Source organism: Polypterus senegalus, chromosome 9 (genome assembly GCF_016835505.1).
Source record: "Polypterus senegalus isolate Bchr_013 chromosome 9, ASM1683550v1, whole genome shotgun sequence".
Taxonomy (NCBI): Eukaryota; Metazoa; Chordata; class Cladistia; order Polypteriformes; family Polypteridae; genus Polypterus; species Polypterus senegalus.
This window is the reverse complement of record NC_053162.1, coordinates 103,538,994-103,560,443: the sequence shown is the minus strand read 5'-3', so window position 1 is coordinate 103,560,443 and position 21,450 is coordinate 103,538,994. Positions and strand designations below refer to the sequence as shown.

At 38.9% G+C, this 21,450-nt stretch overlaps 1 protein-coding gene and 1 long non-coding RNA gene across 5 annotated transcripts in view; both read right to left on the bottom strand.

Annotated features, from left to right (window-relative positions):
* Window positions 1-3,065: 3,065 nt before the first annotated feature.
* LOC120535600 lies at window positions 3,066-6,419 on the bottom strand. Its single transcript, XR_005634927.1, has 2 exons — window positions 5,366-6,419; window positions 3,066-4,366 (listed from the first exon to the last, which is right to left on the bottom strand). It is a non-coding gene; the product is annotated as an uncharacterized LOC120535600 (long non-coding RNA).
* Window positions 6,420-6,593: 174 nt separating this feature from the next.
* The window catches only part of LOC120535599 (carboxylesterase 5A-like), a 32,232-nt gene continuing 17,375 nt past the window's right edge, over window positions 6,594-21,450 (bottom strand). For 3 of the 4 annotated variants that reach the window (XM_039763540.1, XM_039763541.1, XM_039763544.1), the window contains 2 exons: window positions 11,949-12,021; window positions 11,397-11,659 (listed from right to left, as the gene is read on the bottom strand). In XM_039763540.1, the coding sequence (XP_039619474.1) occupies window positions 11,458-11,659; window positions 11,949-12,021 (275 nt within the window). In that variant the 3' untranslated portion in view covers window positions 11,397-11,457. Of the gene's footprint in view, window positions 6,826-11,396; window positions 11,660-11,948; window positions 12,022-21,450 lie in introns of those variants that run through there. The other variant, XM_039763542.1, reaches the window with a different exon arrangement.

Below are 21,450 nucleotides of genomic sequence, written 5' to 3'. Positions count from 1 at the left end.
CATACCACTACATTAAGCCAGTATAGTGACTTCTGTTTTTCCTAAATGATCTCTTTGTTTAATTAGCTTGTCTTTTTTTCTCCTCTAAATCTGCATTAGGAAAACAATAGTAGGGTGAGATTTACTTTGAAAAGAAATTTAGAAATTTTTGGATTTTTCCATAGTCTAAACTTCACTCTCTTATCTTTTTTCTACTAGTTTGCCTAGTTGGAATAGACTAAATGCTGAAAGGCTGCAGCTACTTCAACATCAGTAGGAAATAACATCTTAAATTACCAGAATACAGTACTGTATTTGGAAAACCAGACCAATAGCCATGATCATGGAAATCTTAACAACCAAGACAATAAAAAAACACTAAATGATCCCCATTCACCATATATAAATGTTTGTTTTGTTACTCATTTACTTATAAGAAAAAGACGGATTATTAATGACTTAAAAACTGGAAAAAATATACAGATTTCCAAATTTGTTTTAAATGTAAATTTCATTCTACTGTTGTTTTAAATGCACAATGTAAAAAGGATGTAATTAAACAATGAGATGAAATTAGAGATAAAATAACTCAATAGTCATCAGACTGCTTGAAACAAAAACCTGCAGTCACAGGGGTTCCCCAGACTGGGACTGGCAAGCTCTGAAGCAGAAGTGCACACAGGCAGACTGGTGGGCAGTGACTCAATGTGAATTAGAATTTATTTGTGGCTTTATTATTGGATTTAATATATGAGCGGAGATAATGTTATAATAGTGTAGGTGGAGGAGCCAAGCAAATAAGGAGGATCTAAAGACTTTGAACTGAAGAACTATGTTGATTACCCTGTCCGAATGTGCCAAAAAATCAGTGCTGCCGACTTTGGACTGTACATTTCTTTGTTGACTTTTAGCTTAGCCTTTTTTGTGAAATGTTTCACAGACTTCACAATAGAAAGAAACCAGGGAGATGAAGTAATTAAAAAAAAAATCAAGCATGAAGTGGTTTGTAGCTAACTAGACACAATTTGTACCTTTTCATGGTGACATCTGTTGCTTTTGTATCCTTAGCTTTATACCTATGTAGGTGGCGTAATGGTTGAGCTGCTACCTCGCAATAAGGAGATCAAGGGTTTGTATTCTGGTTCCTCCCTTCATGGAATTTGCAAAGCGGTTTGAGTAGAGAGTAAAGCGCTATATAAATGTAAAGAATTATTAATATTACTGGTTGGTTTCAGCGCAGTGTGGGGCCATGACACAGACCTATATCACCTGTTGCATTGGGTTAGTTGAGGTGTGCAACTGGAGGATTAAGGGGAGAGGTATGTGAATTGGTGGGTCTGCGGCTTGACAATCAGGAGTCCATTTTAAATAAGTGAATGGCCTGCTCGGCCTCTGTGGGTGTGCATCCTCATGCAGTTGCGGGAGCTTGGTGAGGTAATTAGAGTGCAGTCTGTCTCAATTGCTTATCAGTTTTCTGCAGTGTGCAAGTGAGACTTTTTTCTCACAGAGGCAAAGAAATGCCAATTGGGTAGAAAAAAGGAAAAAAAAGAAAGAAAGAAGGTTAAAGAAAGGAGAGAGAAGCAGGTAGGAAAATGGGAGAGTGTTGGTGCAAGTGTGCAAGAGGGAAAAGGCAGGCAGACAGAAGGATGTCCCAAAGTTAGAAGAAGGAAGTCACACCAGCTGAGCGATCTTGTAGCTGAAGTGACTCCACATAAGGCTGGGAGAGAAGCAGTGGGAGTTGGAGGCTCAGCATAGTGCCCTGCTGGAGCCATAGAAGGCTGCAGATGTCTGAGCCTCGGAGCAGGTATAGAAAGTGTGCTGAACTGTGGTTTAGTCATCTCCTCAGCTGAAATGACTCACTTGGGTTAGTAGTTGAGGAGACCTACCTTTTCAAATGAATGCATCTAGGGGGACTCAATTTTTAAAAGAAAGATGCCTGACATTTTTTTAACCTTGTTTTTAAAAGATTATTCATTTGACTCTGATTTTATGGATTATTTATTTATTGACTGATGACGCACTGCACTTTTTGAACACTGCTTGTTTTTTGCTGGTTTTAATAAAAAGACTGTAGCACTTTATGCACCTACCAATGGCTTTGTGTGAGCATTCTCATTTGATAGGCTCATCCCTTGGGTACATTTTTGGCGATAGCAGGTTCAAGGGGCTCCCTAGAGGAACTGGGAGTGTGGAATCAATCTGCACCATTACAGAGAGAAAAATACAATGAACACTAGAGGATTGTAATAATAGTAAGCCAGCCAACCAGCTAATACGCTTTGTGGTATTTTTGGACATTCCCTGAAGAGTGATGGATGTGTCTAACATGTAATACCCTTGGGAGCACTGGTGTAGTCAGTAGCATACTTGATTGTTGTGGCCCTGAAGCTTGAACGGTCATGGAGGCCCCTTCGCAGCCAGGAAAGAGGTCTGAAAAACCAGTTCTTCAAAGGGGTTGTTCCACTACAGATCTTTTTTTTTTTGTTTAAATGTAACCACTACATCTCAGATTCTGATTAAAATTCCTGTATTGGAATATCTCACACGTCAAAGTCACTAGTGTGAACAAAAATTTGAGTTATGAGGGGATGAAAGTTTAAATCGCTTCTGTGGCACTTCCAAAATTAGGGGCCCTGAAGCTTAAAACCTTCATTAGTTGCATAGTAGATTGGTCCCGGGTGTAGCAATGTTTAAGTAAGAGGTTTGCTTTTGACAGATCAAGGAAGACAAGACCATGGAAACTTGCTGCTGGGAACATAAGGCATCACATCATGGCTGAGGCTTCTGAGCTTAGAAGTAGCTCAGATATTACTTGGTTGACTCCTTTATCCAAAGCACTTTGTTTTTCCAGTTGAAGCACAGGCCGTGAAATGACTTGCTCATGGTCACATGGAGCCAATAACAGGATTTGAATCCACTGCCTTAGGGATGGAAGCCCAAAGCCTTAACCAGTACACCACAGTGCCTGCCAGACATGGAGCTGAAGATCAGATCTGCCCAGGGCTGAAGGTAAGCCAGTGGTGAGAAATGAGTTTTCTTACTTTCTCTTTTTGCTCCCGAAACAGACTTTGCCTCAAAGATGGTAATTAGAGATAGATAGATCATTTACTTGCACTAGGAGGGAAGTTTAGCTTTTACAAAAGTTCAAAAATTATTATAACAACCTCCGTGAAACAATCATAAAAACAAACAAAAAAAAAACTTCTGAAATTGCTAAGGAGAAATGTCACATTAAGACAAAAGGTGAATTGCAATTAGCATAAAACAGTCCCAGTAACATCTCTTGACAAACTTTTGCTGAATAATTTATCTGAAAATTTTTAGTGTTAGTGTATCATTTGCAGCATTGTTCATTAATTCCAGCAGTTTTGTTTTCATTATATCATTCTCTACTACAGCACCTCCAGCAGGAGTACAGAATATCCCCTAACTGAGCCTGCCTTCTCAATTAGCTTGTGGATTCGGTGGGCTTCTTCTGAAGTGATGTTACCAGACAGAGCACACCACAGCACTGAAAATTGCACTGGCCATCACAGAGTTGCTGATGATGTTAAAGATGTCACCACCTAAATCAAAAGTTCTCTCTGCTCTGTCCCTTCCTATATAGCACTTCTGAGTTAGTAGACTGGACTCGCTTATCATTGACATGGACCTCGATGTACCAAGTATTTCCACATCCACTCTCTAAACAGTAACTGGGCATTCAAGTTCTTTAGGGCCACAAAAGTCGACAGCCTGTTTTTTGGTTTTGCCGATGGTTAGCTGCAGCCAGTTCTCCTTGCACCAAGAAAGAATTATCTCCATCCGAGTCCTTAAACTCTGTCCCCATCCTCAGGGAATTTCTGCAAGTGACATGAACTTGCGTTTTATTTATAGTTTGAGCTGTACAGGGCGAACAGAAAAGGAGACAGGTCTTTTCCTTGTGGGGCAACATTGCTGCACACATCTATATCAGAGACATGGATATTGAGTCTCACAAACTACGGTCTGTCCGACATCTAGTCCGTTATCAAGGATACCTTAGAATAGTCGACCAGCACATACCTGAGCTTATGCCCAACAAAGATGGATGTATCAAGTCTCAGGAGCCTGGATGTATGAGCTACACATGGTATCATTGGGATAGGCATTATTTTGCAGTTCCAGATATTTAAACATACATCTAGAGACAACCATGAGTGAACTTTGGCTTAAGAGTGGGCAGGAAGAATTAGACAGTTTAGTGACTGCAACATTTTGAAACCAATCCAACACATCATGAAGGTAAAAGAGCAATGCAGGGGCAATCATTTAAAAGGCAAAGAATATTGGTGGTCTTGTTAACAAGACCTGACCAACATTAAGTCTGTAGTTTCGTTGGATCAACCTTCTATGGATGGAAATTCTCCTAAAAAAAAAAAAAAAAAAAAGTTAATATATAAATGGTTGTTGCTTGTGCAGAAGACACATTACATTTGCTATAATAAATCTGACCAGTTGAAAGGAGAAAAATATTCTGCATAAAAAAATGAATACTTCAACATTTGTAGACATCACTGGACTGGTGGGAAAAGGGAATTGTGCTTCGCTGCTGGCTGCATGGGCTCTCCGTCACAATACAGTTAGAGTCAATATAAGACTGAAAAACTGGCCATTGTGCTTGTGAAAAGAGGAACTGTAAAATATGTTTTTGAAATAATCGCCATTATTTCCAGTGAAAATGAAGTAAAAAGAATTGACGAGCTGATAAAGAACCCCAGGAGATGCCGCTTTCGACACTGTGTAGCTGACAAAAGCATTTCTTAAATATGTGGGGCCATTAGGAATCTGCAGTGTTATTGCAGGGGGACAGCATTTATAGATGATATGGAAGCACCAGATTGACAGAACTTTCCAGAAGCATCTTCACTCTGTCCCTCGACTTTCTAGGCAGCACTGGCTTATTTAAACAACAGGGCTGCAAGTGTCAAGACGTCCAAAAGTTTTAGCAGCAAGACAGCAGTGGCATGGATGGAGGCAGGAGCTTGTGGGAAAAGACATCACAAAGAAGGTGCTCGACTAAAAAACGGCCTGGCAATCGTCCCAAGCATGCCTGCAGAACGAGACAATGCCCAGGTGATTCATAGTATTTCTTGGTGTGTACCAGCATGTTTCTTATTTTGGGCGACATTCTGTGTCCCCTAGGATTTTAGAAGTTTGAAAAGGTGCACTAGGGTTTAGTGATCTGCCTGTTCTACGTTCTGATGTCAAACAAATACGCCTGACTGCTTGAGGGATAAAGCTTGCACATCCTCTGTGGTCTCTTTGTGTGTCTGTCTCTTCCATCCCTATGCTCATAACAATATAAATGACTAACACTTATTTTGTAATGTAAATGAGCTCTTGAATTGATAACAGCAATTCTCACCTTCTGTTTTCTTTCAGAAATTTTCTTCTCTCTTTCTCTCGCTCTCCATGGTTATTTTATGTATTTGCCAAATACATAAGGAGAAATGGGACACTGCAACCATGGCTGTTTACAGTGCATGGACGGGAGGACACTGGGGACAGGATTTGAAGTAGTAAACCCATTGGTGAAGCCTTTTCAAATGGAGGATTTTGCAGCTACCTGTATTCACATCCACAGATGTGTGTTCTCATTCGAAACACACGATATTAGGAAAGCAGAACATGGTAAAGAAGACAAAAGGAGGAGGATTACAAGCCACAGAAAGAAATAGCTCTTCGCCAGTATAAAGAAACAAAACAGTTTATGGAATTTTTTTTTTTTTTAAAATGACTACGTCCCACGTTACCACAATTTCATCAATAAGTCACTATATTGGAAAATAATCTACAAGCATACATTCCAGATCTTCCAATACACCTATGAGGAACTGGTGATATCACTCATTACAAATAAATCACTGGTTTGCAAGAATTTGTTGGAAAAGAAGAATCAGTGACACATTTTCTAGATCAGAGAAAAAAAACTTACATTTTAAATATGAATGAAGACCTTAATGTCACTAAAGCAATTCTTCAGTCAACAGTACCGATAGCCTATAAGGCATTACAAAATGCTTTATGTTCATGCCTTTCTAAATATTTAGTGGATGTTCATGCCTCAAAATTTCCAAACAATTTGATAGATTGCCTTTTCAATCAAATAGAAATTCAATTTTTTAGATTTAAAAAAAAAAAAAAAAAAAAAGCTGGCATAGAAAAACTAAGGGCAAATTAACATTTCTAGTAACAACAAAAGCAAAGGAAATCCATTTCAAAATTCTTACAGGGATTGAATAATTTTTAAGACAGATTTGGGCAGGATTGTGTGGTTTGTACCTTATGTGAAGAAGATATTGAAATAACATATTATCCAAGACAGTTTCATCCATCCATCCATTTTCCAACCCGCTGAATCCGAACACAGGGTCACGGGGGTCTGCTGGAGCCAATCCCAGCCAACACAGGGCACAAGGCAGGAACCAATCCTGGGCAGGGTGCCAACCCACCACAGGACACACACAAACACACCCACACACCAAGCACACACTAGGGCCAATTTAGAATCACCAATCTACCTAACCGGCATGTCTTTGGACTGTGGGAGGAAACCGGAGCGCCCGGAGGAAACCCACGCAGACACGGGGCAGCAGCGCTACCACTGCGCCACCGTGTCGCCCCCAAGACAGTTTATTATTTCCAAATATTTTTGGACTGAAGGAATTCAACAGAAAGAATAAACTGGTATTATGAAAAACAATGCACTCAAATGAGTAATTACAATACATTAGGAAAATTGTCTTTTTACATAAAGCTAAGATAAAGAAAGCTAACCCATTCATTACTGCCTTTCATAAGGAACCACATCAGTGCTGTTTATCCCTGAAATACATAAAGAAAAACAAAATGCTTAATTTTCTACATTACTAGTTCTGCCTGATGCATCTATTTTATTTTCTTTTTCTCTTTGCAAATAACCTGTGATATTTATATAATCCAACAATAATAATATATTTAAAAAAAAAAAAAAAAAAAAAACAACCTTGTTTGAGAATCATCATGTCAGGTCCCAGAAAACCAGCATAATCACAGCATTGGATGGTGGCCATAGTGTGTAAAATCATTACCAGGGTTTAGATTCTCTTTGACTATGAACTGGATGAATCAAGGTTTTAAAAAGGAAATAAAACCTACCCAATACGCCGACTACAGCACATTGCTGCATGGGTGGCAACTCGGCACCACACTGGAACAGTGTGAAGTTATTTTTTTTGTGTCTTGAAACCAGCGGTTATCAAATATGGCAGATCGGGTAAGCTGGCTTACTCTAGTTACTGTACATTAAAGGAGATCTTTTATCGACCAAACCTCATTTTATTTGCTTTGCAGCTGTCTGCATAAAAACTTTAGAGCCTGCTAAACCTGCACTCTGGTACTGCATTCCATACTCCAGAGTTGGGAGAAAGGTGAATCCAGAACAAAGAGAGAGATGAAAAAGCAGTGAAGGATGACAGCATTTCCATAGATGCACTATTACACATCTCCTTGTTCTGTAGTTGAGAACCACACCTCCCACTCTGGGGGAGCTTCTCCTTTTTATTTGCCTTGTCAGAAGACCATTTCTTTACACTGCTATCATTGTAAATTTACTCAGATGCTTATCTAAAGAAACTTATATTTGACAGATAAAAGAATGTGACCAATTGTGTTTTTCCACTATTGGCACAGCCAGATAAAGTGACTTGTTCATGGCCCCACAGGTTCAGGAGTCATGTCTTTGTCTATAAAGATCTGTGGCCACTGGTTCTGGATGGAAAGCTGACTGAATATTGCAGGACATTTTGAATCTCTTCTTTCACTTGACACAAAACTTGCAGCTGCAATACCAAAGTTGTATGCCCCGGTTACTAACATCTAACACAACTTCACACAAAGTGAACTGTCTCAGCTACAGCAGCCCGTCTTGATATGCAGCATAGAGATCTTTATGGGCCAAGGCAATTTTAATCAAAGTTTAATTCAACTGTACTAATATATCAAGGCTTGAAAAACTCCTGGTTTTGTATTGTTTGAATCGCTTTGGTCAATGACAAAATGATTATGGCACAACCTCTCAGCCTTAAGAGCAAACATTCGCAGAAATAATCACAGGGCCAGCACAAGCACCTACAATTTATAAAGGATATCAAAGAGAGCATTTCCCACTTTAGAGATCTGTGGGCTCATGGCTGCAAGGGAATTCAATGAACAATCACCCTGCCTCCATTGGAGAGTGGCACACATCTTTGAGGCAAGAGAGGGGGTGTTTGGAAGGTTTTCACCCACCACTGTCTCGGTGCCCCTATCCCGGGGTGTTTTGGGTGCTCCATTTCATAACAGCAGCTCTGCTGCCTACAGCAGATTTTTTACCCCCAGCTCATTTCAGAATTGAGACATTTACCTCAGATGTCAGTTTTAAATTTATAGAATAAGTTAAACAGTTTATCCTGAATTTAGAAAAAAAAGTGGTAGGAGATTACTGATGGAATATATGGAGCTGGATGTGAAAGCGACTATAAAGGTTAGTAAAGCAACAGAACAAAAAAAAAAAAAAAGTAGACAGATGCATCATTAATAGTAGCTTATGGAAAAAATGCATATGTAATGCGAACTACAGAAAAAAAACTGGTGGGAGGAAAATCCTTTTAAATTTGATTACATTTAGCAGACACTTATCCAAAGTGACTTACAAAAGCATTGAATAATCAACATTACGCTAAGATATGTTTGTTCAACAAGTATAATCGAACAAGTGACAAAAAACTGATTGCTGCAAGTGAAAATTATGTAAGAACTCATACATTTACAATCGGATTACAATCAAAGCAATTAAAACAAATTAAAGAATATAAAAGTACTGCAAAGTTGTCCCCCAATTTGACAGATATTCCCAGAACAGATGGGTCTTCAATCATTTCTAAAAATAAATATATTGAGTCAACAGTATGAATGGAAATAGGCATCCCATTCCACCAACTAGGATCTACACAGGAAAGAGAGTCTGGACTGAGACTTGATGCCCCATAGAGGTAGCATCAGATGCTGTTCCCCAGTACCTGAGTGGGCGAGAAGGAATAACACTTCAGGCTCTCCATATACTCGGGCACTGAACTATTTAATTTGTGCTGCTACATGGAGCCAATGTAGAGACATGAGCCCGTTTTGGCTGGTTAAATACAAGATGGACTGCTTCATTCCAACCATCTATAGCAGCTTGATAGCACATACAGGTACCTCCTGCCAGAAGAGTGTTCCATCAGTCCAGACGTGATAAGACTAAAGCCCGGACCTGAATTTGTGCAGCATACTGTGATATCATGTCTGTGGGCCAAGCTATATAGACATGGTAAGATGTGATCCTGGCCAACTCGTCTGCTCAAGAGGCTGTTTTTGCCATGTTGAGCTGTAGCTGGTAGTCCTTCACTCAGCTTGAGATATCAGTATGACATGCAGAGACACTAGCTAATATCGTATTGTCCTCTTGTGACAATGACAAGTACAGCTTTGTATCAGCATAGCAGAGATAAAAGAATCCATGTGATCGGGTGATGGTCCAGCAAGGTGGAGTAGAGAGAGAATAGTGTACCCAGCATTGTTCCTTGGGGTACACTAGTGCATGTCTGGTGTGCCTCTGACAACTCTTCCCACCAGGATACACTGTAGGACCTGCCTGAGATGTACAACTCTGTGCAGTCCAAGTGCTGCTAAGGTCAGAGAGGGTGGGAAGAATGATGTCATGGTTGACCATATAAAAAGGCAGAAGAGAGATCTAGCAGCATCAGGACTGATGATATGGTGGTAACTCTAGCATGGTGTAGCTAGTCTACCAGTCAGTACAGTCATTGCAGTAGAGTGGTTCCTCTTGAACAATTCATTCTTTAGGGAACGAAAAAGATATGGTTTGAAACAGCATGTTCAAGCAGTTTTGGAAAGAAGAGAGTCAGGCCTGTAGTTAACTTGGATGGATTGAGGTTTTCTTTTTTGGGAGAAGTGGGGTTATCAGAGAATGTTTGAAGATGTTAGGGAATGTTCCTGAGCTGAGTGAGATGTTAATGTGCATAAATTGCAGGAATGAGTGACGGAATAGGATCAAGAGGACAGGTAGATGGGCGACTGGAGAGGAGGTTGGAAACAGTGGCAGACAATGGGGAGAATGTTGGGTCTTTCTTGAAAGGGGACATAATGGGTAGCAGAGAGGATGAGAACTGACTGCTGATGGCGGCTGCCCTATCCTGGAAATGCAGCAAAGTCATCAGCTGACAGGGAGATCAGGGAAGGAGGTAGAGAAGGGTTAAGGAGGGAAGTTAAAGCAGAGAACAGAGTAGGTGTCAGTGGTACGGTTAATTCTATAGTCTGGTAAAAACTTACCTTGGCAGAAGAAAATTATGCAAGGATGGACTGATACTTAGGACAGCCAAAAAGAAATGAACAAAGTCCATTGCTCAGACCTGGCTGATATATTGATTGTAGAGTGCTTTGGAAAGCCAGGGACAGGAGGGTCTTTTGCATGCAGGCCTGGGTGAGAGAGAGAACAAACACTTTCAAGACAGAAAAAACGAGTCAAGCAGTGTTTGTGTCCAGACTGAAGTGGTCATGGGGTTGGGGGTTTGGTTTAAGAGAAGAGCAGACTATGGAAGAGAAATGGGTGGGAGAGATAGCAGAGGTGTTGGCAGAAGGATGCACTGGAGGGAGGAGAGAAGGAAGCAGCAGAGAAAACTGAATGAAAAAGTGGGCAGACGTGTAGAGGAGTGACAGTTGCATTTGTGGGAGTGCAGTTGCATAACAGAACAAGGTAAAGCTGATTGCCAGTCTTGTAAGTGGGTGAGGTATGGAGCCATGTGATGCTGAACAAGGAAAGACTAAAGTCAGCAGCAGGAGGACTGTCCAGGTACATATTCATGTCCAAGAATTAGAAGTAGGCTGCCATCATCGGGGAGGGAAGAGAAAAGTACATCAAGCTTGTCAAGGAAGATCCCAATCAAACAATACCCATGTTAATTGGACACAGCAATAGTATGGAATTCAAAAGGTAGTGAAATTGTATAAATTATCCATAGCAGTAAGTCTCCAGCACTTCAACGTAAGAATACCTATCACAAACCACCCCCAGCAGTGGAGTGGGATCTGTCGAGAGAGAGGAATAAATTGTTGTCACATGCTTAAGGTTTTGAAAGCAAAGAAAAAGAGAACCTTAATCAAGTGGGAGTGTCCGTTGCCTTGCCTTGTCCGGTGGACTCACACAGGTAGACTTGCGGTCTCACCACTCTTAACATGAGTAGGGCTGCACTAGGACAGACTTTGATGCTTACGTGTGCAAAGTTTCCTTAAGTAGGGAGCCTAGCTGCAAGTGACCAAGCAATTAGCAAGAAAAAGCAGGGGGGTGGCGCTCATTAAAACAGAACAGTACTAGGCAGTAACCCGGCAACAAACCAATTTTATTTCAAAATAGATCTTGGAGAACCCTTCACACCACTTTTATTGCATGGTTTCACAGTGAACAGTAGTTACTTTACTGATATTTAAGTGATGTTTAATTTTTTCCGGTAGAGTGTGGAGCAAGAACTTCATTTTGTCTCCCATTAGTTTCTGCTGAATGCTTTGTGTTAAATTCAGTGCCATGTAGTTTTCACTATCATCATAAGGAGGCCAATGCAGCAGCCCTTCTCCATCTGGATCTCTATTTTAAAAAAAGCAGGAACCGTTCAGTTTATTTCTATAACTGCTCTTCACTAGATGCAGGCACAGACCACTGTAACAAGTTCACAGGTAAACTCCCAGAACTTTAAACAAACTGTGACTGTGTAATCATTACACAATTTGTAAACAGACAGAAAAAGCAGTTTGAAATAAATTAACATAAATGGATACTAGCAATATCTGGAAATTGAGGTCTGAGATATGGTAAATGAATAATTGAGGAATACAGAATTGTAAAAATGTCTGTTTAAAAAAGTATAGGTACTTACCCATTTCGAGCAAAATTAGCCCAGTATGCCATTAACACCTTGCAAAGCTGATCATCCTCTGCGTTTGATGGCTCTGGTAAGATAAATGACATATACTATCTTATTTTCTTGTCTACATTGTTGTATGCCTGAGAAAAACCTGAATATCCACTATTCACAGAAGAATCATTTTAAAAGCTGTTCTGAATTATAACAAATCTAATGCCTCCAAACTTGCCCAATTTGTCACTTGATGAAAACAGCAGTGTAGTATCCTGGTTTATGTTAACAGTACACACATCCCAAATGTTATGGCTTCACAATTGAGGATTTAGCTGCTAGGTGACCCCATGCCCAGTTACTTCCAGTTTCCATTAGATGTGTAGTATTAAAACAATAGCATCCAGGGGACATGAATAATGCAATGCACAGAATTCACACTAAAACATGTCATACAGATAAAAGTGTAAATGTGCGTATGCATAAAATTCAGATGCATAACAGTGCGTAAGCTACCTTCCATGCACTTCAGCTCCATAAATCCCAGTCAGTGTGAAAGTAATGCACATGCATGCGCCTGCCACCGAACCCAGTCTCCTCCCGGAATTATGCCCCTTTGAATTTGAAAATCAATATAAATAGCCCATTACGTTCAGAGTTTTGTGAAAAGACAATGGCAAAAGTCAAAAGAGAAAGAAAAGAAAAAAAAAAAAAACCAAAAACACACACTTAAGCGAATGAGAAGTGGAGGCAATGTTGTAAGCAACAAAACTAAAGTGATGAGTGATACAGCATGACAAGCTTCAAGTTCATAAAGTTGCACAGTGCATGAAAACAAAAAAAAAAAAAAACACCACACACAACTGCTCTGATGTCAAAGTGACGGTGAAAAGGAGAATTGCGGCCCACCACCAGTGTCATATTGAAGCATATTAGGCCATATAGAAAAGAAAAAAAAAGGTTGAAATGTAGACTTTAATCTCAAAATTTACACTTTAAGCTTATAGTGCGTTATTAAAAGTAGAACATTGTAAACTTAATCTTAAAATCAAAGTTTAAATTTAGAAGAGTTTCTCAAATCCCATCCTAAAATAGCAAGTGTCCCCAACCCAGTAATTAAATCACTACGTGTAGGTTTTCACTAAAATTATTAAATATCTGCTCTTTACCAACAATTAAATCTTTGAGACTACCCATCCTGCACCCAAACTGAAGCATAAGGTTTTACGAGCTCTATGACTCTAAAAATAGGATTCAGTTTGAATTTGTTTCTGTACACAGGGAAAGGGACAATGTTTGATCTGAAACGCAATCAGCATGGCATTGCTACATCATAGGTAAAGACTTAAACAGATGCTCTGCTGGATCAAGGTTACTATGCAACCATGGAGAATTTTTTTACTTCTCCAGAGCTATTTGACATCTTGCTGCAAAGAAAGACGGACACATATTGAACAGTGTTTCTCAACTGTCATGACAGCCCTAAAGACTTTGGCAGAGCTAAATTACAGCAAGGTGCACTAGTAGCTTGGCAAAGGGTAAAGTGCTTGCACGGAAATGAAAGAGGCTTGTCTTGTTAGCACTGTACATAATGCAGTTAGTCACTGTACAACTAAAATGTAACATGCAAGTTACAAAGCCTGCAATAGCACAATGGGCGGTGCAGAGTGTGCCGATCAAGAACTGGCTTTCTATCCCATTATGCAGAGGCAATACTACAAAAAAATATTTTGTCATCTGGTGGAACAGTGCACTTGGAATACATTTGTGTTAAACAACAAGCCTAGCGAAACTCTCATGCACACTTTACATACCAGCTTATAGAACAAATCATTGCTGCACATCCACTGTTGACACTCCTGTTAAAGAGAGGCTATCGACACAACACATGGTGGATCAAATCGGCAACGTCTTATTGGTGGCCATTTTGATACCAACTTGGTTGGAATCCAACTCACACCTGTGCAGTTCAAAAACTTAAATCTGGAAGAAATTCAGAAAATATGCTATTGTCCACACTGCAACATTGAGAGGATTGTGTCTTTCACCGGGATTTAAAGATTTACCACACTCATTTTGAGATCATATACTGTTTTGGCATCATTAGCAGTATTATCATTTAATTATTGGTCATTTAATAGTTTATTCAGTATACTTTTTAGATTTAATATTTTATGCCAAAAAAGCAACACCTTTTACATATTTTTTTGGAATACTAGGGGGCTTTGCCCCCTGCTCATTTCACTCACCAACTCCCGTTTTTGTTTTAATTGTTGCTATTTCATTAGCTTCACATTTATTTCAGAACTTCTGTAAAAACAATATTTGGAATTGTATCTTTCGAGTCCCAATGTGCTGAATCTTTTTAATGAGGTCAGTGAGACATGTGTTTAATGACTTTGAACCATAATTTAGGATAGGTTTCTCCATTTGGAATTTTAGCACAGAAAACGATCTACATCATCAGCAGTTAATTTTTTTGTAAAGTAACCAATAAATGCATGCAAGGTAAACTCCGTTTCTGAAATTCTCTTGACTTCAAAGCCTTACAATATTTACATGCTTCTGACATATCACCTATGTCCATATATTCAATCTCGCTTTTTCGTTGTTTCACCGAGTAATTTCTCTTTGCGCGAATGCGATATTTACTTTGTTTTGACACTGTCATTTTTTTTTGTTTTCAAATTCTGTATCTTACTCTGCATGTTTATACGAGTGTTTTGAACTCTGTCTTACTTCTGTCCTCACTTTTTCCTGCTTTTGTTTCAATGACACCTGGTCCGTGGTGATTACTTTACCTTTTTCGCGCTCCTGCGATCTTTATACTTTCTAAATTTTCCTACTTTTATATTCTTTAACTTTCGCCACATGTGTATCACGCCACTTTTTTTTTGTGCCTTTTGAATTCCACTGCTTTCATAATCTCTAACCTGCTCTGCACTTGTATAGCGCCAATGTCCGGATTGGATGTGCTTTTTCTCCCCCCAATTCCACTTGTTCCAGGCTGATAATTACTTTTCATATTTTCTGAATTTGCACCTAGATTATTCTCTCTTTTTAGTCTATCCAACGCTTTTGAGTCTTTTTCGCTTTGTCATCTACATTTCTTTTATAACGTATTGTCCTTATACGCTTTGTATGCGCTGTGAGCCCTGGATCTGTGTGTGCTCAAAGTCAAAACAAGACTGAGTGTGTTATTGCCCGTGCTGTTATTTGGTTGTAAGTAGGGCATGTCTTGCAAGAATCTCATGTTCTACGTCATCGGGAGACAGTCCTGGGTGAATATCTTGGCATAAAGTCTCATGTTTAAGGTCCCTGCAAGATGCTCCGTGGCCAATCTGTTTAGTCTCGCGGGTCTTAAGTGTCTTCCGTGATCTTAACGTGAAGATCACGTATCGTCCTAGTCATTCCCTCCCACAGAATTTTTTTTTATAGAGAGAAAATGCAAATATTCTATATATGGAGGTTAAGGAGGCATTTTTATAGCACAACTGAGGTCACTTTTTCCCCATTCAATCTGCATAGAACCTATGATACAATATCACTGAACTGATGAACATTCAACGTTTGAAAAGTCACCTGTGCAGACAGTTATATACAGTATGTTGTGTGGGAAAAATTACACCAAAATGCAACTTACGTTGCTTTCAGTCAGATTACCTTTACTCTGATTCAGTCATGTATATTTTGGTCAGTTTTTTAATTGCAATGCATTGCAATTAAGTAGAGCTGACTATTAAGATCCACGATCTCACTCTGTGTAGGGTGATGTTTAAAGTGCAGCATGACTGCAGGATGCCATGGTTTGTTTTTTTTGGGTCTGATCTGCTACACAAATAATGTTGGCATGGTACCTGAAGCGTTTTGGGTTTTTTTTGATGTTATACTGTCATGCTTGGTGTAAACAGCTTTAATACCACCTAACACTTGTGAACAGAAACTGATCTAATTGCAAGTGACAAATTCTACAATAGAAATGTGCATTATATTCATTAGTTAGCCATCATATCCACAAAATTAACCTTTCTAAACTAAAAGGTATTTGATGGAAGTTATCCAGAGATGGACTGAAACAAGTCAGAAACTGAACTATTTGGAGCACAAACCTCAGGAAAATGTTCAACTTGAATTAGCAAAGGAGTGGCTTTCAGTCAAGTAATGAAAGTCAAACTATATATTGATAATATTGACACAGCTGTGCTGCATATTGCCAGCAGTTCATATTCACACACACACAAAAAAAGGAGGGGAGCAACAGTATATGGACACTTCTTAGTGAAGGGGTCTGGATGTATTAACAGGGAAATAACTGCACAAGGCTAACAGAAAAAGCTTTGATGTAGCACATACACACATTTGAGCTAAATTCCGTTTAAAGCATTTTTCTACTGGATTGCATTTCCATCTACTTGATCCTCGATATAAAAACTGCTCAGTTAACAAAACTGGTGATTGCTCTCTCTCAGATATACAATGACAAATGATATTAATCCATGTGTATAGATAGATGTTTGTATATGTGCATAAGGTTTCAGGAACTGGACTTATAGCTGAAAAGATGGTATGGAAAATGGGGGTAAATTTATCATGAAAGAGGGTGTGTTTTCTATTACTTATACCCAAGTTTTCCACTTTAAAACATTATGGCGCTAAAGAGTGATGCACTGAAAGTGCCACACAGGCTTTGTGGCCATTATGCATTCCACCCCCCATTAAAGCTTTAAAAAAAAAAAAAAAAACCTCATCCCCAAATCCAGGAGCCAGCAATAAAGAAAGTGGGATTTGAATAACAGGCCCCTTAATAACCAATTAAAATAGTAGTTAAGCGAGACTTCACAGTTGTGCTTGTTTTCAGAAGCCAGAAAAGAGGAGAGAGTTGGGGAGAGGAACATACACACCCCAAAGATGATGTCATGAAGAACTCTGATTTTGCTAAATCTGACATACAGAAGGTAAGCTAAGCAACATAGTTGTAACCTTTTTGCTGTACTTCTATATTCCAAAGAAGCTATAACTAAAGAAGCTTCCAGTGGCCTACTTGTTGTACACTCCAATGATGAATAAAGAAAGCTTGGAATTATGCATGGATGGCGTGGAATAGTAGCTTGTACTAGAAATTAAGACTCCATAGAACTAGTTAATCATCAGTACAAATTGCAAATGAACAGCAGTGTCTCATGGATAGGAATCCCATGCAGGGTTGGAATTCTCTGTTGACTGTGTGGCTCCCCAGCACCCCTTAAAGGGGAAATCTCTAATCAGTGTTATTTATTTATATTGCACAACATCTTTTAAAGTACAGTTTAGTGGGGTGTTTAGTTTACTACTACAAATACTTAAAAAGAAACCAACAGCCTCAAAAGAATTTGGAAACCAAGAAGCAGATTACAGATTTACACCTTTTATTTTTATATGATAAAAAAGGTAACAAGATAGGTAAGGCCCAACAATTTCCAAAATGAAATAGATTTGTGCAATTTCTATTTAAATAAAACCCACCCAGGATGGGTAAGATTAACCATAAATACTACAAAAGCAGAACCAAAAAGGTCTACTGCCCACTGTTATATCCCTGTTTCACACCAGGGAAGCTCTGCACCAACTACCCCTCTGGTTAGCCAAGTTGTACCTAAAAATCTTCCTCCCATTTCTAGGCTCAAATAGGGTTCTGACAGAGGTTGTTTCAATGGTTAAAAGAAGCCTTAGGTGGCCCTGGAAACAGTTTCTGCACCCTTGCTTTTCAATTTTAGCTTAAAGCATCAAGAACTGATCAATCCTCATTGGGATCTTCAAGGTTCCAATTGGATAACCTTGGTTTCCACTTATTCTGAAGTTCCTTCTGGCATTGTACCATGCAACGTTACTTACATACAAGGCAAAATGACAGCCTTCTCAATAGAGCGGAGTTCTGGATGTCCACAGCTTGACTGTTGGGATTACTGCCATTTCATGAATTGTCAAATTAAGATTGTTCAGACACGTGATATTTTCATTAACAAGCAGAGGAATGGCTTCAACTCCAGTCAGGAGTGGAGAGGAGACACAACAAAACTGGAAGCTTAAAGAACCAGCTCTTTCAGGCATGTAGAGAAATCAAAATTTGTTCAACTTCCAATAAGCTATAGCTGTGTTAAATCAATTGCCACTAAAGTTACCGGTTTACTGGAGTAATAAAGCAACTCAAATATAGGGTGGTCCAGATCTAATTATGCAATTTTCATCACGCTATAACTTAAGTTTATTACATAGAAAATCACTCGAAAAATCCTGGACCATCGAGAAGTGTGCGAACTGACGACATGAAGAATCGTCTTTGTGCCGAACTGGAATCATCCCCACATAAATCAAAGTCATCCAGACGATCTGGATTTGCATAATTAGATCTGAACCACCCTGTAGAGTGTTCAATAGATATTATCTGATGTTACAGTACCTATTTGACACATGGTTATGGACTATTACTGCCATATACACTGTAGAACCTCTACATATTGTTATAAGCTACCAATGTTAAAGAACGCTCTGAACTTAAAATGTTGATTAAGGACAGGTTTGTAAACGGCAAACACACATGCGCTTACTTGGCTAGTAATTGGCTGAACTGTAGGAAGTTCCATGCAAGAAACTGACGTACAAAAAGATCAATTAGCTCAGATTAACTTCAACTGTTGGTTAATTTCATTTGCAGCTAAACTTTACTGATTTAGTTAATACCTTCATGCTAGCTGTTAAAGGATAAATTTGAAAGTGTGAGCAATATATTCACATGTTCATTTTTTAAATATCTAAAAAAAATTCAGCTTCATTTTGACCGTATATTTACTGCATTAACTAAGTTTAAGCACATTCAGTAGCAGTGGTTATTTTATTAGTAGTACTATCAAAATTGCTTTTGTTGTATCACATTACATGTAATACAAGGAGATTCAGCTTAGGGCCCCAGTTTGGCTATGAGCAGCACTGGGTGTGAAACTGTTGGTGGCTCTGCAGTGGACTAGATAAGTTCAACCTCATAGAGAAAGCTGGAAATTGGCTCTCAATAAGAAAACTAATAAAGATGCATGAATGAAACTAGTGCAATTTACCCAATTGTACCCTTAAATTGAGGTTGCTACACCAGAAGAGGCCATAAAAATTAGATCTAGGAAATAAATCAACCATAACAGAAGCTTGCTGCCTTTGCTTGCTTTCATGGATTGTTCAAGTGAGGATGGAGTATGAATGTGCTGTCTAATCCATTCATCTGAAATTAGTGTGGCCAGTCATTTTCATAAATTTGCTACAGCAAAGTCATCAGCTTCTTCAGTAGCGATTGTGGGGAACAGGTGCATGTACAGTAAAGGGGGTAACACTAGCAATCTCTTGAACTGCAAGTACAACATTACATGAATGTGAATCAGTGCAGAGTGTTTAGCTGCTTCAACTAACTTGAACTCCAGCTTCCAGCTTCAATGCTGCTGGAATTAACCAAATAGAAAATTTAAATTGCCTAGTCATCATTAAGTCAAGGTAACACTCATCATCGTTATAAAAAAAGTTTGTATGTCCTGAGTGAAAAACTACTAAGTGAGCATTGGTTTTTGACTGCCCGTGAAGCAGCAGTTTCGTCAGTGGATACCAGAATTCAGACACCCACATTGATCCTGTTCTCCATCGCTTGACGGGGGAAAATAAAATAAAAAAAAAAAAAAAAAAAAACACAACAGTAGAATGATTTACAACCCTTCACCACAGGGGAAGAGAATTGGTTTAGGTATACATATAGTACAAAATCAATAACTGCTAGGCAGTTACCATAAGTTTGAACTGAGTTGTCTCGACAACAAACAATAAGTTAAATTTATAACTATAGTAAGTATAGCCCTTTAAAACATGAGCTACGTGGTGGTAATAACACTCGATGTAATAAAAATTGGATCAAAACTTTTTTTTTTTATATATGCATTTTGTTAAATGTACAGTAATTATATTTAGAATGCTTTAAACTTAAAAGTAAAAATGCTGGTATTTAGGTTAACTTATTTTATTGGTTTGGATAATAGCTAATGATGGTTGGGTCAGGGGTAAAGAAAGGTGAAAAAAAGGGAAGAGGTAAGTAATCATGTAGGAAAAGTTTTTTCTCTAAGCAATTTCTCTATGCTCTGTTAGAGTGAAGAAGTCAGCCTCCAAGCAAAGCCGCAATTGCAAGCATGTACCAGGCCGGCAATGTTTGTGTGCTACCAGTTTTAGGACTTTTTTTTTTTGGTAAATAAATAAAAAACATACACACGCACACAGAGCGAGATGTGGGGGATTTCACTTTTTCCTTTATGCTTTACAGAGAGAACTGTTAAGTAAACATGTCGTTTTCCTCTGCTTAAATCTACTGAATTTAATGAATTTGTATGGGATGTGGGCGGCACGGTGGCGCAGTGGTAGCGCTGCTGCCTCGCAGTTAGGAGACCCAGGTTTACTTCCCAGGTCCTCCCTGCGTGGAGTTTGCATGTTCTCCCCGTGTCCTCGTGGGTTTCCTCTGGGTGCTCTGGTTTCCTCCCACAATCCAAAGACATGCTGGTTAGGTGGGTTGGCGATTCTAAATTGGCCCTAGTGTGTGTGTGTGGTGTGTGGGTATGTTTGTGTGTGTCCTGCGGTGGGTTGGCACCCTGCCCAGGATTGGTTCCTGCCTTGTGCCCTGTGTTGGCTGGGATTGGCTCCAGCAGACCCCCGTGACCCTATGTTCGGATTCAGCGGGTTGGACAATGGATGGATGGATGTATGTATGGGATGTATACATGTACTGGTAAATAATTCATGCAGTTGAAGTTAAATGATAGACTTGTGTGTTTTTGATAATACTTTTAACTGGCTTGGCCATAAATGTAAAAATAGGGCAGCGATTTAAAATTTGGCTAAAGTACAGTTATTATTAATTGTGGGATTCAATTAATGGTAATATAAATTGAGTTAACTGGTTAATTTGCCATAGTGCAGCAGATTATAAACTTTGGATTATTTAGTTAACATAGGTTTTTTTTTTTTGGTTTTTTTTTAAAAAATGAACAAAAAGTGCCACAATTTGTTTTTTTTGTTTTTTTTTATCTAAAAGTAAAAGCTGAAGGGTGCTATATAAGCAATGCAAAAAAAACAAAATTAGTTCTCCCCAACTGGGGGGTTTAGGACGACATCCTTTGAGAAAAATAGTATTTTCCTCTGCAAACAGTAAAGACATCAGCAGTTTACTGTAGTTTTAACCCATTAGCCCTCAGCCATAAGGTTTTGTACATTTCTCCATCTACTGTACTTTCCACAGTTATTGACTATTTCTGGATTCTGTGACAAAATAGTTTTAGTTTAGCCCTTTTTGAGCTGGTTCAGCCACGTCTACTAAACTTTATGCATTTTTTGTAAATGTTACAACATAGGGGCTTGGGCAAGGATTGATTTGCATTTTCAAGGTTTAATCACTGGTTGTATTTAATAGTTCATTTTTAATACTATTTGCAAAACCTTTAACTCATTTATAGTAGTTGCTAATTTTAGC